We start from the raw sequence: 27,913 nt of genomic DNA on the forward strand, positions 1-27,913 counted from the left end.
GATTAAGAAGGCATTTCATAACCTTAGGGTCTCAGGAACATTATTATAACCGAGTATATGAGTCTTATCTTCTATACTTTTCAAAGCCCCTTACAGACAAAATGCTGGTAGAATCACTGTTCAATTTATGTAAAAGGGCAGGTGTAGAAAAAAGCCTGTATGTGTTGCAGTTAGAACTGTTAGGAAGACAGCCAGACATTTCAAGAGAAAACTAAAAGTAGAGTCCACAATAAAACTGAAGTTCTAAATAATTTGACTACAACTTGTTAAAATGGTGTAAGTGAAATAATTTAGTCATTTTGGGCAAAGCTATGGTGTTTTCTAGAAAAGTCTTCTCCACTGCTTTGTATTGGTTTGCTTTGATTATGACATGACTATAACTTATGACTGATCAGGCTTAACCAACATTCTAGCAACCTTGAAAAGTATTAAAAGCTACTTTTGCCATAACTGTAGAAAAAAATGGTAGTACTAGAAGATAACTGGGCTGAGAAAAATCCAGTGACTTGTATTTTATTACTTTAATTGGTTAGAGGCATTTCTATAAAAGTCCAGAGGCAGTAGCACCTGAAGCAAAGAAGACATTCACTCATTTATAGCAAGTACTATATAACAGATAATGTGTGAGGCCAAGATCTCATGAGGAATGACACACCAGACAGCCCTCCATAATATGAATTACAATAAATCACAGAATTGATTAATTTTAAAAATGCTCATTAACAAAATTTTAAAGAAAATCCCTACCATGACCTACAGAAAATCACTTATAAATCATAGAAAGTAATGTTTCCTTAAGAACACTGCCCATCAGAACATTTGGCCCATCTAACTCTTTAGAACTTATCTACATGGCATTCACGTGGCAAAGATCTGGAAAGACCAGTCTTATTCATTTGCCGGCTACTGAGATACTTCTAAGGAAACAAGTTAAGGGAGTAGAGGCAGTATTTCAGCCCCACATGCTGTATAGACCTGACTTAGAATGGGAGACAAGGGGATACAACATGTTTTAAAGCTCTCAAAATAATACATACATTTCACAAAAAGCAAAGCAGAAGCTTTAAAAAAAAAAAAACTTCTGCACAGAGAAGAAAGCACAAAGCTCAAAAAGAAAAATGAGAAAAACTTAGACTTTACCCATTTACTGTATTTCAGAGGTCCCGTGAATCCCATGGCTTCTATTATCTTTGTGAAAGCACCAACCTTCTCCTCAACAGGCTGTGGTGAATCCTTGGCAGAAGAAAGCTATTTAATAAAAAAGAAGGAATCAAAAATCAGTTTCAAGAAAAATTTTCTTAAAAGAATGCTTTTATTTCTCATTAGGTCTAAGGGGAATTTTTATTGCTTAGATTTTTTTCACCCAGAATTTTTAATTCTCATTTTTCTGAGTACTTCTTCACTCAGTACAAACATATCTGGAATCTTAACCAGTGTCCTCCAAATTTCAGAGCAGACATATCCACCCCATTTAAGTTCTATAGAAAATAGTGTTTTAAAAAAGAAACCTTGACCCCTCCACCTCCCAAGAACAATTCTGAGAAGAGGAATGTTCTTTTTTTTTTTTTTTAAGAGGAATGTTCTATGTTTATTGACATTATAGGAAAAGGAAAGAAAAATATTATCTGAAAGCAGACAAAATCATAGACATAATCAACCAAAGCAAGCACTGAAAACATGTTTTTAAACTCCTGTATTCTTAGTATAACAAATTTTATTAATGACTATAGATACATTTTGTAGTTCACAAATAAACTCCATGGAAAACCTTTCTAATGCTAAGCCTCTCTAAATGAAGCCAGGCTATCTAACTAATAAGAAATTCTCCAGAAATTAAAGATTACTTTATTAAAAAAAAAACTATGACTTTTCCTCTAAAGTGCTCTTTAAGCTAGAGAGTACAATGGAAGAAATACAAGACATGGGATCAGAAGCCTTAGGTCCCAATATTCAGTTGGTCTGTCTCCTCCCATCCTTGTGACCCTGGGCAAGTTACTTTACTTCTCTAAACGTCATCTTCTGCATTCAATAAAATTTCTTGCCTCATCCAGGTAACAATTTTGCTGAGTTTCAAATAAGAACACTTGTGTGAAAGCATGCTACAGACATAGAAAGAACTCATTAAGTCTCACCTTACTTGTGGTATGATACTTCCTCCTCAGCTCAATGTCTACTCCAGGAATTTGTACTGATCCACCACATGCTAGGGCCTGGCTCATCTGGAGGCCCAGGAGATTTAAGGGCAAAAAAAAAACCAAACAAACAGATGTAAGCAACACTGAGCACACACTTAGAAGGTTAATGTGAACAGAGGTACTTTGATCTGGCGAATACCTGAATAAATAAAAGAATATAAAATACCTTTCACAAAATATGTACACAGTAAGCAGTAGAAGTTTTCATCATCATTGTCAACATCACTGTTGTCCAGATCAAAACTGTGTTCCTTCTACGTTTGCACTGCATTTGAAAGCACTTTTGCAATGTAACAGTCACTGAAAGTGAAGCCACTGAAAGTGAAAGTCGCTCAGTCGTGTCTGACTCTTCAAGACCCCACAGCCTATGCAGGCCATGGAATTCTCCAGGCCAAATACTGGAGAGGCCTTTTCCTTCTCCAGCGGATCTTCCCAAATCCAGGGATTGAACCCAGGTCTCCCGCATTGCGGGCGGATTCTTAACCAGCTGAACCAGAAGGGAAACCCAAGAATACGGGAGTGGGTAGCCTATCCCTTCTCCAGCAGATATTCCCAACCCAGGAATTGAACCGGGGTCTCCTGCACTGCAGGCGGATTCTTTACCAACTGAGCTACCAGGGAAGCCATTAGTTAAAACTATTATGTGCCAGGCACTATGTAAGCACCTTACAATGAATGTGCCTTGTACATAAGTGCCATATGGAATCCTCACCATAATCCCACCAATATTGGTAATGTTATAATCAAGACCAATAAATATAGTTTTGAAAATAAATTCCTATGGAAAAAATAATATGCAAGCGATCCTCATTATACCATTATTCACAAGAGTGAAAACTTAGGAATAAGTCCAATGAGAAATGAGGTGGTTAACTAAATTAAGGTTCAGTCACTCAATGGAGAAATCAAATGATCAGATTTTTAATAGGCTTTATTTCTAAAGGCAGTTTTAGGCTCTCACCAAAGTGCAGACAGCTCCCACATACCCCTTCCCACACATTTACAATATCTGCCACTATCAACATCCCTCAACAGAGTGGTACACTTGTTACAATGGATGAACCTTTACTGATACGACATTATCACCTAAAATCCAGTTTACAAGAGATTATTTTTAGCAATGTGAAAACACATTTATGTATACAATTATAGGTAGACGCACAAATGCATATGTTCAAGTCTAAAATGGAATACACAGAAAAGAGTTATTGCACTATGCTGGTAGAACAATGTAAGAGTTTAGGAACCTAGTTTCCAAACTGTCAGTACTATTATATTTTCTTTACAATATAAAGTGGTGGGGAAGAAGTAGCAGGAGGATTCCTTTCTGTTTTATTCCAAGAGAAGGGACACACTGAAATGAAAATGATTTTTCCTTTAATACTAATGAAGGAAAAAATGGAATTTCTAAATGTGGAGAGTTACTATTTACTTTTCTTTCCAAACAAGAATATTAAAAGATCAGTCAGGATTCTTCTGGTCAGTGCCAAGGACTTACACTTAAATTCACAGGTATCAAGAAGGCTGTGTAACACTAAACACAGAACAACTCCTATTATATCACATATATCAGTGTAATGGCCCACTAGAACATGAAACACTTAAACAGGTTCAAGGAACACAACCAACAGTCTCAACAAGCTGTGCTTTGGGGCAAGTTATATTAAATGACATGATCTTTTTCTTCCCCAGAAAACATCTAGTTTCCCCATACCTAAACATACCTATAAACACATACATTTACTTTTTTGTACTAACCATTCTTGCCCTTGCCCCCTAAAAAAGATTCCCTTGACCTTTAAAAACATTAATTTTTCCTCTGTTTAAACCAAAAAGATACCAAGTAACTTTTTGTAAAGAAAAAAAGAGAGAGAAAATACCCCAAAATACTCACTGTCACTTTTCCAAAGCGGCCTTCTCTGACTATTGTATCTAAAACAGTTTTTTTGTCATCCCATGATTCTCTATCATAGCAGTAGCCTATTCATATCATTCATAGTACTCATTACAAGTATATTTTTATTACACACATATTTATTTTCTATCACCACCACCAAAAATATTCATGAGGGTAGGAACTAGCTGTATTACCAGAATCAAGTACAGTGCATTATACACAGCAAACACTTAAATCTTTGTTGAATGAACAAACCTAGCCACTGGTAAGGTTATTTCTTATTATATGCTTCTCCATAAATGTATTTATTTATGTTTTAGCTGCGCTGTGTCTTCCTTGCTGCACAGGGGCTACTCTTTGTTGCAGTATGCAGGCTTCTCATACATGTGGCTTCTCTTGTTGCGAAGCACAGGCTCCAAGCCTGTGGGTTCAGTAGTTGGGGCACACAAGCTTAGCTGCCCCTCGGCATTGTGGGATCTTCCCCATCCAGGGATGAAAGGGATCGAACCTGCATCCTCTGCACTGGCAGGCAGATTTGTATCCGCTGAACCACCAGGGAAGCCCTTACTATATATCCTTCTTCTTCTTATCTATACATATATCATGCATATATGTTTCCTCCAACTTTTATTAAATACCCATAATATGCCAGCCTTTGTGCTAGGTTTTAAGATAAAACAATCCTTACCCTATGGAACTCATAACCTTGTGGAGAAGAGAAAGAAAACTCACTTTACTTTCATATTTTAAAATGTTTAAAGACCACCCACCAAACACACACACACACACACACACACACACACACACAAAGCATCAGAAAGGATATAGAGCAACTAGAACTCTCATACTCTGCTGATGCGAGTATAAAATGATACAATCACTTTGAAAAATTATTTGGCAGTATCTATGAGGCTGAATGTATACACATTCTGTAAGATTCAACAATTCCATTTCTAAGTATATACCCCAATAGAAATGTGTATATATCCTCACAAAAACATATACAAGAATGCTCATAAGAGCCCTATTTATAAAAGCCCAACTAGAAACAATCTAAATATCCATCAATAAATAAGTGCAAAATTAATTGTGGTAGTCAGACAACAAAATACTATACAACAATGAGAATGGATAACCTATTAGGACACAGAGTAACATAGGTGAATTTCTAAAACAAAGCTGAATGAACGCAGACAAAGAAAAGAGAGTACATACCATATGTTTGAAAGGCAAAACTACTCTGGTGTTCAAAGAGAAGACTGCTCAACTTCGGTTAGGGATAGAGACTAGAAGGGGATCAAGGAACTTCTGGGAACTTCTGGGGTTCTATTTCTTGATGTGGGAGCTGGTTATGTTTACTTTGGGATAATCCATTGAGTCACATACTTGTGACTTATGCCTTTTTGTATTTTTATTATACTTCAATAAAAAATAGAAATTGAGAGATCAAAAAGATCTGGAGTCATCAGAAAAGAGATCATGGATAAGCCTTAAGATGACAGCAGCATAGAGAAGGTGAGTGAAAAGACAAAGGTGAGAAGCATGGGGTAGTGGAAGATAAAAAAACAGGGTTAGAAGCTCCAGCTTTGCCTATCTCATATGTTTGTTTTAGAACCAAATAAAATAATCTATGTAAAAGAGATGGGTAAACTTCAATGCATAAAACAAATATGAAGACCTGTTCCAGACAAATCCAATGGCAAACTTTGCAAGGAGCCCCTCAGTAAGTGAAATGCTAAAATTTCACTCTTTTTTGCTTCCAAAAAGGTTCTAAAAATGAAAAGACCTTCCTGATCTGAAAGAAATAGAGAAAGAGAGGAGGGAAAGAAGGAAGTAATGAACGGAAGGAGGGAAGGAAAAAGGGAAAAGGAAAGAAAGACTCAGCAACTCTTGAATATCTGGTCCTTTTAGCAAAACTATAAGCTCCACCAGGGCACAGTGTATCTTGTACTTCTTTTATTTTCTGTCCCACTGCTCAACACCATTCTGGGCATGGAGTCAGCATTCAATAAAAACTAGGTGGGTTTTTTTTTTTTTTTTTCAAATAGAAGGACAATCTGGAGAAGGTCCAGAAAAGAACCACAGGAATGATCAAAGAGATGAATAAAAGGTCCTAGTGGAAAGGTTAAAACAAATTGAGGCTGTTTAGCTTGGAGAAAAAGCAATTAAAGAACTAAGGAGTAACTTAGAATAACAACACTTGAGCTGGAAGGAATCTCAGAGATCTTCTAAATCCAACCTTTTCCTTTCACAGATGAGGAAACTAAGACCCAGGAGAGGTTGCAACTTAAGGTAGTTTTAGGACAAAAAAATTTTTTTTAAGTTTCCATTTACAAGATGAGGAGAAAATTTACCCAAGCAGCATGAACATAAATAGCAACAAAAACCATAGTTACAATTTACTAAAGATCTCCCATATGCCCAGCATCTGTATGCTTGCTGTTTTACTTTCGTTATCTCACAGCAATCTTGCAAAGTTGATACTATTTTTTCCCATTTTAGAAATAAGGACTCTAAGGCTCAAAAAAGTAAAGTTCCTTAAGAGGTAAAACATATTCAGAGCTCTCTTCTCTCCCCTAGCTGATTTCAAAAACCTAAGTAGAGTTCAACATTGGCTAATGTACATGCAGCACCCAGATCTTAATTTCTAAATATTCCTAATATTATTCTCCAATAAAAGGAACCAGGGCTCCCCTGGGAAACTGTTGACTCTAGGACTAGAGCAAATTAAATACAGCATGAACCTGAAACATCTTGTGGTGCCCAAGAAATAAAGAAGTGTTCAAAAACTGAAGGAACGTAGAAAAGAACTTGAAGCAGCTCTCAACAGCCAAACATGGGACAATTTGATCGACAAAATAAATAATGAGAATAGATTATAACTCACAGAATAAATATCCATTAGCTCATACTGATACAAACAAAATAAGTGAATAAACAAATAAATGGAGAGGAAATGACAGCTCATCCTTACAGTAGAATTCCAGTAAACAAATGGAGTAGGTATTGATGGAATTAGAAAATGACCATCAAGCAAACACCACAGTAATGACTACTGCAGTCAAGAACCATAAATAGAATTATCACATGATACCGCAACACCACTTGTAGCTAAATATTAAAAACTAGAAAAATTTAAAGCAGGAGCTTGAAGAGATATTTTCACACTTATCGTCACTGAAGCATTTTTCACAATAGCCAAGATGTGGAAGCAACCCAAATGCCCACTGACAGAACAATGGATACAGAAACTGTAATATATAAATACAATGGAATATTATACAGCTTTTAAAAAAGAAAAAAGATCTTATCACATGCTCTAACACAAATGAACTTTGAAGACTTCATGCCAAGCAAAATAAGTAACAGAAAGACAAATACTGTATGAGTCCACTCATATGTAGCACTGTACTCAGTTGCTCAGTCATGTCTGACTCTTTTGCGACCCATGGAATTTTCCAGGCAAGAATACTGGAGTGGGTTGCCATTTCCTACTCCAGGGCCCACCCAGGGATCAAACCCACATCTCTTGTGTCTCTTGTACTGCCAGCAGGTTCTTTAGCACTAGTGACACCTGGGAAGCCCCATACGTAGCATTAAAGTTGTCAAAATCATAGAAGCAGAAAGCTGGAAAGGTGGTTGCCAATGGCAGGCGGGGGTATACATTTTCAGTTTTGGAAGATGAAAAATCTCTAGATATATACTGTTTAACACTGTGACTATATTTTACACTACTGAATTGCATACTTAAAAATGGTGGTAACTTTGTTATGTGTATTTTATCATAATTTTTAAAGTAATTATTACATACCATTAAAAAAAAGAACCTAAAAAATGGACGCTAAAAGTAATGAGCAAAAGTATGATGAGAAATCTGTACCATCTCAAAGTATCTTCTCACAAGATACTAATTACAAAGGGGAAAATAGTAACTTTAATAACCAAGTGATCAAGGTTAACATCACCAGTAATAAGACATATTGGCATCATGTATCCCCTGATAAGACACACTGAGAAGGAAACAATGTCACTTTTTCCAAAAATGCATAGCCTTAATTTAATTTTAAGAAAATATTAGACAAACCCAAACCGAGAACCAACAAAGGAATTAATGGGAGGAAAAAACTGGACTAGGTATACAGATTATTTAACAGCATTACATCAGTGTTGACTTCCTGGTTTCAATAACTGCACTATGGTCACATAAGATGTTAACATTAAAGGAAGCTAGATGAAGGATATATGGGAACACTACTATTTTTATCACATTTTTATGTTTAATTTATTTCAAAATTTAAAAAAATTTTAAAGTAGACTCATCAAAGTATGATAGAACTTCAAGAGGTTATTTAGAAAAGATAGTTGAGAATCCAACGTCCCTAGCCTTTTGAAAACAATAGAAGGATTATAGCAATGGACATTACCTTAGAGATCTTCTGATACTACCATTCACCCAGTGAAAGATACTTTTATGTCATGCCCCAACACAGTCTTCCAATCATTGCTTGAATATTTCCAGTAAGAGTAAATTTACTTTGCCAAATATAGCCAACACATTCCATTACACCACAATTTTAGTTAACACAAGGTTCTTCCTCATTCTGAGCCAAATCTGCCTCCCTCTCGGACATGCGCCTGAGGATGTCATTCTGAGGCAGAGTTTTCCAACCAGAACTCAAAACTGGCAAGATGTACCAGGGAGGTATGGTCAACATGACAAAATGTCCAGTTTATTTACAATGGCTGAAATCACATCTTGTCAGTATGAGATAAACAACTCCAAGTTATTTACATGGATGCCTTGCTATAATGCTGTCTGAGAACCTAGTACAGTACCTGGTACATATTAGGTACCCAAGAAATGTTTATTGATTCAAAGAATGAGGCCCAAGTCAGAGACTGATAAAATGAGCTCCCCCTTTCACCTCCTATGCACACATTATTTACAAATGATTTAAATCTACAGGATAAATTCTATTAAAATTTTCTAGGACTTCCCTCGTGGTGCAGTGGTTAAAAATCTGCCTCCCAATGCAGGGAACACAGGTTCCGTCCCTGGTCTAGGAAGATTCCACATGCCTCAGGGGAACTAAGCCCATGCACAACTACTGAGCCCCAGCGCCATAACTAATGAAACTGCCCGCTCTAGAACCTGCACTCTGCAACTAAGAGAAGTCCAGGCTCCCCAGCTAGAGAGTAGCCCCCGGTCTCTGCAACTAGATAAAAGCCCAGGCAGCAATGAAGACCAGGCACAGCCAAAAATAAATAATTTTTCAATGCATACACAGACAAAAACAGAACACAGCCCAAAAACTTCTGAAAAGAAATAGCTACCTGACTATCTAAAATAGATCCCTCTTCCGCACAAATATATTCTTCATTCATTCATTTATTGCCTCCTCTGTGCCAGACTCAGTTAGAAACCCAGGAAATACAGGGACAAACAAGACATTCTCAGAAGGGCAAGACTTATATACTAATTGAAGGGAATTACCCTGCATTTTAAATATGTTAACATATTTATATAAATAAATTACATAGTATATAATTTATACATCAAAAATAAATCTTCATTGCATTAAATATGAAAAGATCAATGGCTACAAAAGGAGTTTACATAAAGTGGTAATAAAAATAAATTCCCAGTAGATAAATGAAGAAATGATAAAAGCATATAGTTTTTACAAACCAGAATACAACTGATAAACACAGAAAAATGTTTAACCCTGATAAAGAAATGCTAAGCAAAACAAGATAATATTTTCTACCCAATTAGTTTAAATTTTTAAAAAACATCCAGTTTAGGGACTTCCCTGGTGGTCCAGTGGTTCTGCCTTTCAATGCAGGGGACGTGGGTTCGAACCCTGGTCAGGAAACTAAGATCCCACATGCCTCAGGGCAACTAAGCCCACAAGCCACAACCGGAGGGGTCTATGCACAGTAACGAAGATCCCGCATGATGCAACTAAGACCAGAGACAGAAGATAAATACATTTTTTTTTTAAATACAATTTAGGGGAAGTAATGATGAAAAACTAGTTATATAAACACTGCTGGTGGCAGTATAAATTAAAACAACTTTTTGGAGAGGAAAATTGCTCACACCCTTTGACCTAGGGTGTATTTTCCTAGTTTATCCTTAATAAATAATTTAAAATAAGAAAAACTATACAGCAAGAAAATGGTAACCACATTAAAGTCTACTATGGCAAAAAAATTAGAAATAATTTTAACATAAATAAAGGCTAAATAAATAGAATAACATGTAGTCATTTCAAAATTTAATTATGGAATATGTCTAAAACATGAATAATGTCTGCTCTAACACGTGAAAAAGCACCAGAACATAAAATTCTGTAGATATTTGTTCAAGTACCTAAGGAAAAAATTAGCACACACACACACACTCAAAGACTGGAAAAGGACCAGCAGATGTTTTCAGGTTTGAAGTCATGGGTGATTTTTATTACCTTTATTATTGAATTATTTGTATAATTAGCAAAAATCAGGGAAAGAAATCCTCAACGAGGGTCCAAAGTAGACTACATTATAATGGATCAGGTGATCAGTGGTAAACTAAGGCCTCAAATAATTGTTCCTCTAATTTTATGTTCATAAAAAGGAAAAAAAGAAACATTTTCTTACTCCAGGTAAAAGTGGCTACAAGAAGAAAACCGAAGAAAGGTTAACTCTCAGATGAATATCTGGAAACACTCCCAACAGTAAAAATCATCAGACTGGACCATGGTATCCTAGGCTAAGTTCCACCACTGGGGTATTTAGAAGCCACGCCCTAGACACCATACAGTAAGGATCAGTCCTGAGCTGGCACCACAGAGACCCAGAAGTGGTCTCATGAGGTTTTTCCATCACACAATTTGGTTGGTTAATCTATAAATACATGACATTTGCACATTAACACTAAGGTTTTTTCATAGCAAGCAAAGGAACAACAAATCTTACCTGGAAAGTACCAGACAGAGTCCTGCCCTGCTGTCCCTGTGTACGAGACACAAGTAGCAATCGGCTGCATCCTGGAACCCACTGGGAGATGCTAATCTGGTTCCTCTAGAGAAAGAAAAACATAGTCAGGAATCTATATCAGACTCCATGTGTAGAAGGCAAAGAGTGTATCTAAGTCTAGAAATCCTTCTACAACAGGGCAAATGAAAGGAGAACTTCCAAAACAGGACCAGGACCAAGGCTGCCCATGCTCATCTCTCCAAAGATAAAATGCACCCTTGCCTACCACAGACTAAAAGGACTCTGGCAAGAGCTGACTCGAACTGTAGGACATGAGCTTCCGCTTAGAACAGTAACAAAATAAACCTAATTCAGGCATTTTACAGTTAGTTTATCATTTTCATAAATACTGATTTATCTGCTCTTCATAAAATCCCTTTACACGGAACAGTGCTGGCATTACCATTATCCCCAAAATAATGAAGAAACTAGGGCTTAAATTTTTAGGGTGGGAAAATATACTTGGGCAACTTGACTTCCAAGACAAAGGGATACTAAATGGCTGTTAGAGCTATGAGTGAGGTCCAATTTTCCCCTCTGGCATTAACTGACCTCAAAAAGGTCTCTGGACGAAAGTGAAAGGTTCGACTGGAGACAGGAGGAGCTCTATCTTGCTCAATGAGAAGAATGCTTTATTTTACGAATCTGAAATGCAATCCACTGTATAAATGGCATCCCTGCACACAGTACTGGAAATCTCTATTCTAGGAACCAACTCTGGGGAATCCAAGGGTTTCTCTCTGTAGACCTGATAGGGCCATAATGAAGAGCAGACATACAAACTGTCTGAAAACACTTTACCAAGCATCAGTTACAATGCGTGTGCATGTGTGTGTGAGCTTAGTTGTTCAGTCATTCAGCTCTTTGCGATCCCATGGACTATAGCCAGCCAGGCTCCTCTGTCTATGGAATTTTCCAGGCAAGAAAACTGGAATGAGTTGCCATTTCCTACTCCAGGGGATCTTCTCAAACCAGGGATCAAACCCACGTCCCCTGCATTGGCAGGCGGATTCTTTACCTTTGTGTCACCTGTGAAGCCCCATCAACTACAATACTAGGAGTCAAAGATCCAGATTCTAGTTTAAACTCAGCTACTTTAATATAATCTTTAGAAGTAGCACGTCAGGAAGCAACAGTTAGAACTGGACATGGACCAACAGACTGGTTCCAAATAGGAAAAGGACCACGTCAAGGCTGTATATTGTCACCCTGCTTATTTAATTTCTATGCAGAGTACATCATGAGAAACACTGGGCTGGAAGCAGCACAAGCTGGAATCAAGATTGCTGGGAGAAATATCAATAACTTCAGATATACAGATGACACCACCCTTATGAAGCGGAACTAAAAAGCCTCTTGATAAAAGTGAAAGTGGAGAGTGAAAAAGTTGGCTTAAAGCTCAACATTCAGAAAACTTAAGATCATGGCATCTGGTCCCATCACTTCATGGCAAATGGATGGGTAAACAGTGGAAACAGTGTCAGACTTTATTTTTCTGGGCTCCAAAATCACTGCAGACAGTGACTGCAGCCATGAAATTAAAAGACGCTTACTCCTTGGAAGGAAAGTTATGACCAACCTAGATAGCATATTGAAAAGCAGAGACATTACTTTGCCAACAAAAGTCCATCTAGTCAAGGCTATGGTTTTTCCAGTGGTCATGCATGGATGTGAGAGTTGGACTGTGAAGAAAGCTGAGCGCTGAAGAATTGATGCTTTTGAATTGTGGTGCTGGAGAAGACTCTTGAGAGTCCCTTGGACTGCAAGGAGAGCCAACCAGTCCATCCTAAAGGAGATCAGTCCTGGGTGTTCATTGGAAGGACTGATGCTGAAGCTGAAACTCCCAATACTTTGGCCACCTCATGCAAAGAGTTGACTCATTTGAGAAGACCCTGATGCTGGGAGGGATTGGGGGCAGGAGGAGAAGGGGACGACAGAAGATGAGATGGCTGGATGGCATCACCGACTCAATGGACATGAGTCTGGGTAAGCTCTGGGAGTTGGTGATGGACAGGGTGGCCTGGTGTGCTGCAATTCATGGGGTCGCAAAGAGTTGGACACAACTGAGCAACCGAACTAAACTGACTGAAACCTTTATGATGCTCATTTTCCTCTTAACAATCATTAGTAATATTTATTGTTGCTGTTTAGTCTCTGAGTTGTGTCTGATTCTTTTGCAACCCCATGAACTGTAGCCTGTCAGGCTCATCTGACCATGGGATTTCCCAGGCAAGAATATTGGAGTGGGTTGCCATTTCCTTCTCCAGGGATGTTCCTGGACTAGGGATCAAATCCACGTTACTACTGTTACTATCCCACGTATATGGATAAAGAAATAGAAGTAAGGACAGGATAAGTAACTTCCCAAAATCATATGGTTAATACATGCTGGGATTAAGATTTGAATCCAAGCAGCCCAATTCCTGGATCCAAGCTCGTTTATGGAATGAAAAGGTAAAGGAAATATCTCCAAAGTCCTAGCTCTAACACTCTGTGACCTAGTCTTGAACCAATTAAAATACAGCATAATACTATGGGAAGAGTCCTGTACTTAGAAAGCACTGATCTGACTCACAGCTCCACTGTCAGTGAACTGAGTCTTCATTGCCTCTTCTATAAAATAAATGAAAATCCCTAACCTTTCAGGATTTTAAGGGGAAAAATATACTTTGCAGTATGTCCAACTCAATAAAATATTACCTTGAAGCTGAATCTCCATTTCCTCATGAGTAGGCAGGAAGGGCCAGGGGTAACAGGGAAAGAGGTGTTAAGAATTTTAAACCTAGAGATGCTTTCCAAAGTATCTCATTTCTAAAACTGTGTAACTGTTTCTAACAGGCTACTCACAGCAACATATGTTTCAAATGAAAATTAAAGCTTAAAAACAGGATTTTATTTCAGCAGAGGTTTCACCTGCTGGGATTGTTTTCAAATGAGATACAATTATTGGCTTCTTGTTTACTAACAGCTGACACATTTAGCAGATCATTCAGTGTCAGACAGTTCCTTTCCTAAAAATGTAAATATATGGTAAGATGAAACTTCAGCAGATTCAGGCCCAAACACGAGGTTGGGGGGTGGGGGGAAGGGTAAGAGGAAATTACAACTAGGAACAATGCAAACTTTGGGAGTTTCTGAAGAATTTCATCATATGTTTTCCAACGTCAACAAAATTTTCTCTAATATTTGATCCTATTTGGTCTCATGCCAATACTACTTCTTTTTAAAAGAAAGGAGCAATCAGCTCTGTCCTCTCCTTCTCTAATCCTCTAACAATAGTTATGTGCCCAAATCCTTAATTGAAACTGAGGTGTTTAAATTGCAAGCCTACCATTAAACAGCTGTGTGACCATGAAACTGTGACTCAACACTCTGGACACTCCGTTTCCCCTATGTAAAAGTGAAAATAGGGACTTCCCTGGTGGTCCAATGGTTAAGAATCTGTCTTGCAATGCAGGGGACTTGGGTTCGATCCCTGGTTGGGGAACTAAGGATCCAAATACCAAGGGGCAAATAAGCCCAAATACTGAGCCCATTATCAAGCCTGCAGGCTGCAGCTAGAGAGAAGCCTGCCTACATGCAGAATGAAAGATCCCGCATGCCACAACTAAGATCCGACACAGCCAAATAAATACTTTTTCTTTTAAAGTGGTAATAATAAAAGCTACCTCACAGGAGTATCCCAAGGACCACTTGTGAAAGCACTTAAGTAACACTAAAACACACACACAAACGCTTCATTACTGCTATTAACAACTGTTACTGACTTATGTAAGAAACTCCTCTTTCCCCAGCAAATTATCACAGCAGCAAGAACCATTTTCTCAAAATACTGTTTTGAACCTGGAATTCCCATTCTCAAAAGCCTGCAGTCCCTCCAAGTACCTCTGTAGTCAAAACACCTGATCTTTACCAACTGGATTCTTCTAGACCCATCAATATATTTACATATCCTGCCCTGCATTCTCCACTCAGCAGTTCCAAAACCTGACTCATATTCCCTGCTTTGAGAATTACTGCTCCTCTCCACACAAGCTAATCCCTGTGCAGTCAATTCCTCTGAGACTCTCTTCTTCACTTCTACCCAACCCATGAGCTCATTTGCTTCAACCTAGACGGCAAATTCTGGTTCTACTGGGAAAAGGACTCTACTAAGTCCTTTTCTCTTCCCATCTCTCCCCACACTTCATTTATAAATATATAAATCTGTGGAAGTACTGATCATCCTCTTACAGGTACTAATACATTAGGTCTACAACAATTAGCAAACTTCAATTCTCCTAAGTTCAGAAAAAAGTTCCAGTGGTTTAAAATTATTATTTTAACTTAGGATACTATAAATACCATTATAAGTGGGAACTGGTTTTATCATCCTTTTGTGTCATCAACATTTCAAAACCGAAATTTTAAAGATAGGTTTTATGTTTGCATTTCTTGTGCATTTCCAATTTGCAGGTGATTTTACACTGTATTTCAAAATATTCTGACACATTCGCTCTTTTTCTGACTACACTTCAATCAACCCACAGACTGTTTCTTCATGTGGTTTTAAAGACACACAATATTTTACTTTGCTCACTCATGAGCTGTGAAAAGACTTTACAGATAGTCAATTCTCCTATTCCCCATAGTTACGTTTTACAAAGTGACCACAAACAGAGTTAGCAAACAATGAAACACTGCTCCTAGGAGAAACAGAGAATTAGGTTCCTCCAAGCCTCTGGTCACACGTTTTCATCAGCCAATCAATATATGATCTTGTTTTGTGTGTTTCTGTTTAAAGATACTTTATTTAATACATGTTAATTCATTATGTCAAATACGTTGGTTCACTAACATTGAACTCACAGCGAACAGAACTATCACTCACTCCTGAATAAAACTTCTCTAACATATGAATTTTCTCCATAAGAAACATCACAGCCTTCTTGCACTTAGCAATACTATACAGCACTTTAGCACTACATGTGGGACGCATTTTACACAGGCAGGTCAGGAACAAAAGCACAAAAATGCAAAAAAAAAAAAAGTCACTAAATAGACTATGAAAAGGATATCTGTTTACAGTATAAGAGCTGAAACAGAAAGTCAAAGTATCACCTCAGCTACTAATACGAAAGTTAGAGTCAAATTTTTCACCCCTCTGCACATGTCCACAAATAACTGCAAAAGCACAAGTATTGATTTGGGCTACAAATAAATTTTAGTGAGTATGTAAATTCACAAATGCAAGATTTGAGCAAATCAGTAAATATGTTAAGGATGAGGGGTTGGGTTTCTATCAGAGAAAGGAGTTAACCAATATGAAAAGGCAAAAGGATAGAATAAACCCTGTGCTACTGGGCTGGATTTAGAGTAACTGCTTTGAGTTTTTAATATAGAGAGATAAATAAAGAAATCAACATATATGTGTATTTATGTATATGTATATTGTTGTTGTTTAGCTGCTAAGCCAAGGCTGACTCTTTTGTGATCCCATGGACCACATCCCACCAGGCTGCTCTGTCCATGGGATTTCCCAGGCAAGAATACTGGAGTGGGTTGCCATTTGCTTCTCCAGGGGATGTCCCCAACCCAGGGATCACAGCCGTGTCTCCTGCATTGGTCAGCGGGTTCTTTACCACTGAGCCACCAGGGAAGCACGTGTATATGTACACACATACGTGTATTTCCTACCCCTGTACTGATAAAGCCTGGAAGCAATGAAACCCCAGTTGCAATGACTACATGGAGCATCCAAACTTGGCTTCCAAACAGCAATATTTATTAAAAGGAGCCAGTCTTCTCTGGAGAAAAGTTGAATCCTGAATGGGCTTGAAGCTCCTCAAACCTTATTCACAAATGTCTGGAATTATTTGATCTGTCTAGCAGTTCCCTGGAAGATTCCATCTGTCCAAGACGAACTCTCCCGGTATGAAAACCATTTTCCCCAGGAGCTATTCGTTTGTTGTTGTTCAGTCGCTCAGTCACATCCGACTCTCTGCGACCTTGTGGACTGCAGCATGCCAGGCTCTCCTGTCCTTCACTATCTCCTGGAGTTTGCTCAAACTCCTGTTCATTGATGATGCCATCCAACCATCAAAACAGAGGCAACTGTTTAACTCTGTGACTGCCTGAGGCAGTAGATAATACTTGGGAAAATAAAAGGCTAACCAAAAGTTTAAAGGAGAATCAAGGGAATGAGATAGGAGCCTTGAAAAGCTCTGACACATTCCTGGGAATCTGAAGGCCATGTGGATGCTCAGGTCTGTGTCCACCCCCAGAAAAGGAAAGATCTGAGACTGCCCTAAAGCTCTCATCTCTGGTTGGCCCTGAGGTACTGCACAAGCAGGAAGTGAGGGTTAAGGCAGAACAGTCAAATGACCGGCAGAATACTGAAAGCATGCACCTAAATGCACACACAGCCCCTCAACAAATACTGAGAGACTTACTGGTTCCAGGCATTTAAGGAAATCTCCATCCAATCATTACTTGACCACTAAGCTAAATGAGCAGAGAGCACACAACAAAGAATACAGACTTGACAGAATTAATTCAGAGAAGTCACTAAACAGAAAAGTAACAGCAGACTCTGGGAAAAGTCCTGATCTCCAGAGCTGCCGCATTAGTTCAGTTCAGTTCAGTTCAGTCACTCAGTCGTGTCCGACTCTTTGCGACTCCATGAATCACAGCACGCCAGGCCTCCCTGTCCATCACCATCTCCCGGAGTTCACTCAGACTCACGTCCATCGAGTCAGTGATGCCATCCAGCCATCTCATCCTCGGTCGTCCCCTTCTCCTCCTGCCCCCAATCCCTCCCAGCATCAGAGTCTTTTCCAATGAGTCAACTCTTCTCATGAGGTGTCCAAAGTACTGGAGCTTCAGCTTTAGCATCATTCCTTCCAAAGAAATCCCAGGGTTGATCTCCTTCAGAATGGACTGGTTGGATCTCCTTGCAGTCCAAGGCACCTTCAAGAGTCTTCTCCAACACCGCATAATATTATTTAAAATGTTCAGTTTTCAACAAAAAGTTATGAAAGACAATAAAACAAAAAGTATGATTCATACAAGGGGAAAAAAAAATCAACAGAAACTGCCCCTGAAGAACCCTTGACATCAGACCAACCAAACAAGACTTTGAATCAGCTATTTAAAAAATTTAACACCTAAAGGAAATCATGTCTAAAGAACTAAAATGAAGTATGAGAACAGTTATCTCACCAAGTAAAGAATATCAATAAAGAGAAATTTTAACAGAAAGCCAAATAAAAATTCGAGTTGAAAAAAACAATAAAGAAAATGAACGTGTCACTAGAAAAGTTTAACAGCAGATTTGAGCAAAAGAAAGAATCAGTGACCTTAAAAATAGATTGAGATTATCCACCCAAGAAACAGAAAGAAAAAAAAAAAACTAAGAAAATTTAACAGCGCCTCAGAGAGCTACCATCAAATGTACCTATACCATCAAACATACCAACATTAAGTATAAAAGGAGTGTCAGCTGGAGAGGAGAGAAATTTAAAGAACAGGAAAAAAAAATATGTGAATACTGGCAGAAAATATGCAAAATTTGATGGAAAACAATCTATAAATTCAAGAAGCTCAACTAACTCCAAATAGGACAAATGCAGAGAGATTCACACATTAAAATATCACAATCAAGTTGTGGAAAGATATAAATCTTGGAAGCAGTAAGAGAAGGGACTCATTGTGTATGAGATCCTCAATAATATTAATAGCTGTATTTCTCAAAAAACATGGGGGCCAAAAGGCAGTGGGATGAATACTCAAAATGTTGGAAGGAGCAGAGGGGAGAATGTCAAACAAGAATTCTATACCCAACAAAACTATCATTCACATGTGAAGGAAAAATTAAGAATTTCTATATAAACAAAAACTGAGAGAATCTGTCAACAACAGACCTGGCCTACAACAAATACTAAAGGGAGAACTGCAGGCTGAAATGATACCTTTGACAGTATAGAAACTCAAACCCACATGAAGAAATAAATTGCACTAATAAAGGTAAATATTTGGATACATTTTAAAACAGTATAAATATTTTGCCCATAATTTTCTTACTTTCATTTTTAATTTAAAAGACACTGCATAAAACAATAACTATAAATCTGTACTGAAGCACACACAATGTATAAAGATGTAATTTGAATGACAATACTGACACAAAGGTGGAAGGAAATAATGAAGAAATATCGAATCATAATTTTTATATATTATTGAAATCACACTGGTATTTAATTTAGATTATTGGAAATTAAGTTATTAGTTGTAATTCCCAGAGCAAACACTAAGAAAATAACGAAAAATATAGTAAAACCTTACATCATATATAAAAATTAACTCAAAATGGATCTAAGACCTAAACATAAGGCCTAAAACTATGAAACTCTTAGAGGAAAACATAAGGGAAACATTTCATGACCTTAGATTGGGCAATGATTTCATAGATATAGTACCAAAAGCAGAGGCAATAAAAAAGTTAAGTTGGACTTCATTAAAATTAAAAGCTTCTGTGCATCAAATACTATCAGTAAACTGAAAAGGCAACCCATGGACTGGGAGAAAATATTTGCAAATCATGTATCTGATAATGGACTGACTTAAAAACATAGAGAATTCAGACAATTCAAAAACAAAAAAATAACCTGATTTAAAAAAACAGGCACAAGGCTCCCCTGGTGGCTCAGTGGTAATGAATCCACCTGCCAATGCAGGAGACAGGTTTGATCCCTAATCTAGGATGATCCCACATGCCAAGGAGTAACTAAGTCCATAAGCCACAACCACTGAGCCTGTGCTCTAAACCCTGGCAACTACTGAAGCCCCTGTACCCTAGAGCCCATACTCAGCAACAAAAAGCCACCACAATGAGAAGCCTGTGCACTGCAACTAGAGTGGTCCCCGCTTGCCACAAATACAGAAAGACTGTGCAAAGCAGTGAAGACCCAGCCAAAAATAAGTAAAATTTTAAAACATTAAGAAAAAAAATAATCCACCAGCCAATGCAGGAACACAGGTTTGATCTCTGATCCAAGAGCCCACATGCCTTGGAGCAACTAAGTCCACGCACCATAAATATCAAGGCTGTGCTCTAGAACCTGGGAACCACAACTACTGAGCCCATGTGCTGCAACTACTGAAGCCTGTGCACCTAGAGCCCATGCTCCACAAGCGAAACCACTGCAATAAGAAGCCCATGCTCTGCAACAGAGTAGCCCCCACCCGCCACAACCAAAGTCCACATGCAGCAATGAAGACCCTGAACAGCCAGAAATATCTAATTATTTTTTTAAATGGGCACAGAACTTGAATAGACGTTTCTCCAATGATATACACAAAGGCCAATAAGCATAAAAGAAATATGCTTAACAGCAGTAATCACTAGAGAAATACAAATCAAAGCTATAAGAAGGTATCATCTCATACCCACTATGATGGCCACTATGATTTAAAAAAAAAAAAAGGATCTATTAAAACAAAAATCTAGTAGTAAATATATGAGTGTTTACTACGTCGAATTTTTTTCTTACTTTTTTGGACTTTCAAAATAAAATTTTAATTTCAATTTAAAAATGAGAGGAGAAACAAAGTGTTCCCCCTGATCAAGGGTGGTTGGAAATAGGCAGACAAATACAAGAAAAGGACTGAAAAAGGCACAAAGAAATTTGGGGGAGTGACAGATATGTTCATTAATTTTATTATGATTATGACTTTTCAGGTATATACTGTATCAAAACTTATCAAATTATACAATTAAATAAATGTGATTTACTGTATGTCAATTATTCCTCAATTTCAAATTTTTAAATAAGAAAAAAGAGTAAATATATTTTTAAAAAACCTTTAAAAATAAATCCTCCCTTTGTTTAAAATATTTCAATGGCTTCCCTCTGCCTTAAGATAAATCTCCAACTCCTAACACTGACATGGAAGGTAATGCCTCCTCTCCTGCCATTTCCCCACAAGGGCCCCTATGCTTCAGGCGTGTCCGACTCTGTGTGACCCCATAGACGGCAGCCAAAGAGATTTACTTACAGCTCCTTGACTGTCTAGCACAGTAACACAAGCTAATGCTTCTGCTCTATGCCCTTTCCTCTATTCCCCAGCTAATGCTCTCTCATTAAGTATCTAAATGTTCATCCTCAGTGTGGGCTAGCTGCCTTTCTACTCTGCTACCAGAGCACCTAGCTCAGACTTCTATCACAGCATTTCAAGAATTGTATTAGTAGTTTTCTTTTTTGTCTCTATTAGATTATAAGCACGAGAATAAGGTCTATGTTTGCCATTTTGGGTCCACTGGAGAGTTCCCAGGACATACTAAACACTCAAAATAGTTGCTGAATAAAAGGGAAGAAAAGCAATTAAAATATCACTTGTATCAACTGATTCTCTGATCATCCCTATCAAATTTACCCTTCAGAAAACCTGAAGCTCAGAGAAATTAGTTGACTTGCTCAGGGCCATACCCATAGTTGGTAATGGGGCCAAGCTTTCAAACAAGGCCCTTCCGACTCCCAGACAGGTGCATTTTCCTTTTATTTGTGAATTCCTCGCCATGCCTAACCCAAATGCCTGTTCGGCATAAGGGATCAATAAATATCTGCTACTTTCCTGTTTACTGTCACTCTCTAGTCCCAAGTTGCTTTGTCACATACTGCACTTTAACACATGATAAGACTTCAAAGAATTACAGTATACAGTATAAAGTGAAAGAGATGTTCCTTATCCACTCTTGGTTTTTTACTTAAAAAGACGACTAGAAAGAGATAAATGGGGCGAGGGGAGATTCAGCTAATAGCAGTTAGAGAAGTGGTTTCAATGGATGCTACCAACGAAGAAGGAATGAACCTGCAACTGTCCACAAGCTCAGTGGCTGGCTCAGCTGGGGCAGCCACTAACTTCCAAGAGGAGTCAAGGTATTCATTCACATCTACAGCCCAACAAAACTCTCATCTGCCCCCCTCCCCAATATCCATCTTAAAAACACTTTTGACATCCTAGTTGCCATTTCCTCAGCAGTCCTCAGATCCAAATCAATTTCTGCCCTGGCATCAACAATTACTTCAGTGAGCGACTTTCTGTTTGAAGGAGCTACATTTCAAACAAACATTTACAACACAACAATAGAAGGCACTGCACTTTGCTAGGCTGACAAGAAATACAAGAAGTAAAATGTGGTCCATACAAGCCACATATAAAAAGATTAGAAACAAGTGTTCCTAATACAAGTGACTCAAAGGAAAGCTAGAGGCAGGAATGCATAGAGGAAAACAACAGAATGGGAAAGACTAGAGATCTGCTACAAAAAATAATGCCCTTGACCTAGTTTTTTAAAGACTTGCTGAAAGTATAAACTCTCCCATCCTTCCATAACTAGAAACCAAGCTCTGTATCCTCCTAAGGTTTGTTCTATTTAATTCCTAGAAGTAAGAATCCACTAGGACAGGACTGAAGCACAAGAGGTGCAGCAGCTTCCCATATGGGTGTTAATTAGTCAAGCGTATAATAGTTCTTCCTAACTTATTTCATTCATTCCTTCAACAAATATTTAACACTTATGATGTGCCACACACTGCGCTAGGCAGAGTAAAAACAACGGATATGACCCAAGTTCTCCTTCAGCTTTCACTCCAACAACCTGTAACAGTATTCCACTTAGCTTTACGGTTAAGAATGAATCTACTATCTCTCTGATAAAGCAAGTGAAAGTGAAGTAGCTCAGTAGTGTCCGAATCTTTGCGACCCCCGTGGACTGTAGCCTACCAGGCTCCTCCATCCATAGGATTCTCCAGGCAAGGATACTGGAGTGGGCTGCCATTTCCTTCTCCACGATAAAGCCAGAGGACCTCAGAATTCAAAGTACTTGCAGATTTACGTCCTCCCTTTGCGCCTAGGGATTCTGAAGCCCTAAAGTGACTTGCCCAAGGTTACCCTGTGCATTAGTGACAGAACAGGAATTAGAACGCGGATCTCTCTCTCCCTGAAGGGAAGGAGTTACAGGTGGTGACCGAGGAAAAGCAAGTTTCATCAAATTTAGGTCTGAAGTCACTCTCCTCCCTTCACCAAAGACGGGGAAGGCACGGAAAAATCGAGGACCGGGGGAGTGGGAAGCTGCCTCAGTTTCCCCACAGAAAGGCGGCCGAGTAGCCCCGCTACCGCACAGGCTCCGCTCCTGCACTTCTGTCCAGTTGTTCCCGTCCCGCCCTCTCCAACTCCAACCCGGGAGGCCGGCGGGCGACCGCACATAATTACTCCTTCACTCACAAGGACTCGCACCAGCAACGCCATGTTTCTCGACAACCATTTCCGGGTGAAGGATGGGCTTCCGGAATCTCCACTGCCACCACCCCTCCACTAGGTTGTCTTTTCGCCGGTTGGTGCCCGGCAACCGCAGCGCAGGCGCACGGAGGCCGCTGGGCGCACGAGCGCGCGCTTTCCCCGCTGTGCACGAGAAGGTAGGGCCCGGGCGCGCGGCTGGACAGTCGGAACGCGAGCGCGCGCCTCCCACTCTGTCTAGTCTCGGTCAGGAGCGTCACAGAGGCCCGTGTCGTCTCCACAACACCAGTCCTCTGTGACATCTGCCTCGGGCTTTTCGTAGCTTTCTCCTTAACCCGCCTGACTCCTCAGCACTTCCTTGTCGGAGTTCCTCTTTCCCAAACTCTGTCCCCACTAGGATTACCGCCTTTTCACCAGCGGTTGAAAAGTACAGGATCTTTGGGGAAATCCCAACACTTTTAAGACTCCCTGAAACGAGCCAGAGGAGAAGGAGGGACATAGGACACGGCTGAGTTCTGAAATTCAGGGGAAGAGGGTGATCACATGCTGACTTGAAACCTGAGAACGGGACGTTAGGGGTTTCTGGTTGGTTGGTTGCAATTGGGAGCATCTTTGAGTATTGATAGGAAATTATTATAAAGTTGAAGAAGATATAGAAGATGCAAGGATGCAAGACGTTTCCTCCAGAGGTGAGAGAGAATGGCTTTAGCCAGAAGACCCCTTACATTCATTGTACCCAGGAACATTAGGGGAGAGAAGGTGTGGGTGTTCCTGGGGTTATGGGGGGCAGAGGGGCAGAATGTTGAAGGACTTCCTTACTTTTCATTCAGTCAACATATAGACCCATTGACTATAGGCCTATGACCAGTTCAGTGTGTGCTGGACCTAAGGTGTGGATACTGGCTTCCTGGAGCTCATAGATGTGGTGAGAGGGCTGTGCACACAAAAGTAAGCCAATGAGAAAGATAACATAGTTTAAAATTGCGTTAAGGGCTATGAAGGAAACAACAAGGAGCTTAATTAAAGAATAACGTGGGAAACTACCTTTGATATGCTTTCTCCGCTCAAGTGAGCACTTTATGTGTTTGGAATTGAAAACAGTGGTACAGTGCTCCTACGGGCTTCCCTAGTGGCTCAATGGTAAAGAATCTACCTGCCAGTGCAGGAGCCTCCAGTTCAATCCCTGGGTCAGAAACATTCCCTAGAAAAGGAAATTACAGCCCACTCCAGTATTCTTGCTTAGGAAATGCCATGGACAGAGAAGCCTGGCAGGCTACAGTCCATGGGATCGCAAAGAGTCAGACACGACTTGGTGACTAAACAACAACAAAGTGCTCCTACAGGGAAGTTAGGACAAGTGGCATCACATATTATAAATGATAAAAGCAATATTCTTGTTAATCAGTTTAAAGATGCAAATGTGATACAAAAACTATACAGGTTTGAAAAGTGAAGGTGTTAGTCACTCAGTTGTGTGCAACTCTTTGTAACCACATAGACTGTAGCTCATCAGGCTCCTTTGACTATGGAATTCTCCAGGCAAGAATACTGGAGTGGGTAGTCTTTCCTTCTCCAAGGGATCTTCGCCCCCCGGGGATCGACCCCAGATCTCCAGTATAGCAGGCAGATTCTTTACTGTCTGAGCCACCAGGTTTAAGAGCAAGTGAATAATTCACATAAGGTTAATGAACTAAGATGTAGAAGACAGGAGAAAAGGCTTATTTAATTTCCTTTCTTAAGGCTTCTATTTTCTCTTGGCAGGAGAATTTTCTGTTCAAAGGATGGCAGATGGTATGAGATTGTCGTTCAGAAGAAGAAAAGTTTAACAGAGACTGAAAGAAAAAGGGGCTAGTGAAATATGGAGGATCTAGTTGAAGTTTGTAGCTCTCTGCTTTATAAATTTTAATTTATTACTTTTAAATTAAAAGTCAGATTTCTACTTACACTCTCTTTTCTTAAAATTAGCATGTTACAGATAAAGCTACAGTCCCTTTTTACCACCACCTTAGATCCCAACTTTCCACCCTCTCTAAAATTGAATTCCCTTCCAGATTTTTTTTAATGCTTGTTTTCACGTCCTTAGAAAATATTAGGTTGGGGCAAACGTAATTGTGATTTCTGACCATGATTTTTAAATCGTTATAACTAGACTCAAACACAGCTTTATTAATCAAAGTTGGGACCATTACAATCAATACATTTTTGCCAACAAGAAATAAGTTTATTTATTCCTATAGAGTAAAAATCTGTGCCTTGGGATTCAGTGAACTCTTGGAAAGCATTTTCTGCCTCCTGCTGGTTATGGAAGCATTTTCCATGCAAAAAGTTGTCAAGATAGTTGAAAAAGTGGTAGTCAGTTGGTGAGAGGTCAGATGAATACGGTGGATGAGGCAAAACTTCATAGCACAATTGGTTCAACTTTTGAAGTGTTGGTTGTATGACATGCAGTTGATGTTGTCATGGAAAAGAACTGGGCCCATTCTGTTGACCAATGCTGGCTGCAGGCATTGCAGTTTTTGGTACATTGCATCGATTTGCTGAGCATGCTTCTCAAATGTAATGGTTTCAGTGGGATTCAGCAAACTGTAGTGGATCAGACTAGGAGCAGACCACCCAACAGTGACTGTGACTCTTTTTGGGGGCGGGGCTGCAATTTGGCTTTGGAAAATGCTTTGGAGCTGCTTCTTGGTCCAGCCACTGAGCTGGTCATCACCAGTTGTCATATAAAATCCACTTTTCGTCAATCATCACAATCCGATCAAGAAATGATTCTTTGTTGTTATGTAAGAGTAAGAGAAGACAACACTTAAAAACAAAGATTTTTTTGATTTGCAGTCAGCTCATGAAATACTCACTTACCAAGGGTGCTTTTTCACCTTTCCAATTTGCTTCAAATGCTGAACAATGATAGAATGTTTGACACTGAGTTCTTTGGCAATTTCTCATGTAGTTATAAGAGGATCAGCTTCAATGATGCTCTTAGCTGGTTGTTGTCAACTTCCGATGACTGTCCACTACACTCCTCATCTTCAAGTCTCTCGTCTCCTTTGCAAAACTTCTTGAAGCACCACTGCACTGTATGTTCGTTAGCAGTTCCCGGGCCAACGTGTTAATGTTGAGAATTGTGTCTGCTGCTTTACAACAGATTTTGAATTCAAATAAGGAAATCCCAATGCAGGGGGCCCAGGTTCAATCCCTGGTCAGGGAACTTGATCCCTAATGCCACAACTAAAGATCTCTTTTGCCACAACAAAGACCCAGGGCAGCCAAATAAATACATATTTTTTTTAAATCATACATTACAAATATATATGTGCTGAGCATTTACCATGATCCAGGCTCAGATCTAGATTCTGAAGATACAAAAGAGAATAAAACAAAGTTCCTGCCCTCATGGAGATTATATTTCAGTGGAGAATACAAGCAATAAGCAAATAAATATAATATCAGGTATGGTAACTGCTAAGAAGGGTGAGAACAAAATATAATAGGGTGCTATTTTAGATAGAATGATCCAGTAAGGCCATACTGAATTTGATCAAAAATATGAATGAAATGATAGAGTGACCCATGTAAAAGAACATGCTGGGCAGAGAGAACAGCAAGTACAAAGGTCCCAACATGAGAGAATGCTTGATGTTTCCAAGAAAGACAAAGGAGCTTATCGTTGGCTGGAGCCAAATGAATAAGGAAGAGTATGATAAGAGATGAAGTTGACAAGATGGTCCTAGGAGCCAGATCCCGGGGAACCTTGTTGACCATGATAAAGACTTTAGATTCTATTCTGTGTGTTATTATAGCTGCAGAAAAATCACTGGAAGGATACACAAGAAACTGGTGATGGTAGTTATAGTGCCTGATTCTGAGGAAGAGGGTTAGGGGACTAGGATGTTAGGTCTGGAAGGGAGACATATTTTTTCTACCTATATCCTTTTGTCTTATTTGAACTTCGTACTGTATCTATATAATTCCATTTAACATTGAAAGAAAAACATCCAAACCACTCTTAAAATCTTCTGCCAAAAAAAAAAAATTTACTTGTTGGTTTTATGGGAAATACAAAGAAGTGAAACTTGGTCCTTGCCCTTAGCGTATTATGATTGTGAAAGTATGATACATACAACAGTTTTTAAAGACAATGCCAAAGGATGACATTTTATTTGTATCTCACACCATATGGAAAATTAACTCAAAATGAGTCATAGATCTGAATATAAAAACTAAACAATAAAGCATAAGAGTAAGTCTTTGGACTTTGTTTTAGGCAAAACCTCCTTAAATACAACATCAAAAGCACACAAAAGAAAAACTAGGTAAATTGGACTACATGAAAATTTAAACTATTCATTGCAAAAGATACCATCAAGAAAGTGTAAAGATACAAATTAGGAGAAAGTGTTTGCAAATCACCTATCTGATAATGGATTTGTATCCTTAATATACAAAGAGCTATACAACTCAGTAATAAAAAAAAAAAAATACCCAGTCAAAAATGAGTAAAAGATTTGAACAGACATTTCTG

At 38.8% G+C, this 27,913-nt stretch overlaps 1 protein-coding gene across 1 annotated transcript in view; it reads right to left on the reverse strand.

Moving 5' to 3' along the window:
• Positions 1-23,413, reverse strand: part of LOC101116076 (ubiquinol-cytochrome-c reductase complex assembly factor 1) — a 94,427-nt gene extending 71,014 nt beyond the window's left edge. The window contains exons 1-4 of the mRNA XM_004014522.6: positions 23,380-23,413; positions 11,056-11,160; positions 2,133-2,219; positions 1,141-1,248 (exon numbers count right to left, since the gene is read on the reverse strand). Coding sequence (XP_004014571.1) covers positions 1,141-1,248; positions 2,133-2,219; positions 11,056-11,160; positions 23,380-23,403 — 324 coding nt within the window. The 5' untranslated portion in view covers positions 23,404-23,413. The remainder of the gene's footprint in view (positions 1-1,140; positions 1,249-2,132; positions 2,220-11,055; positions 11,161-23,379) is intronic.
• Between the last annotated feature and the right edge of the window lie 4,500 nt (positions 23,414-27,913).

Source organism: Ovis aries, chromosome 13 (assembly GCF_016772045.2).
Source record: "Ovis aries strain OAR_USU_Benz2616 breed Rambouillet chromosome 13, ARS-UI_Ramb_v3.0, whole genome shotgun sequence".
Lineage (NCBI taxonomy): Eukaryota > Metazoa > Chordata > Mammalia > Artiodactyla > Bovidae > Ovis > Ovis aries.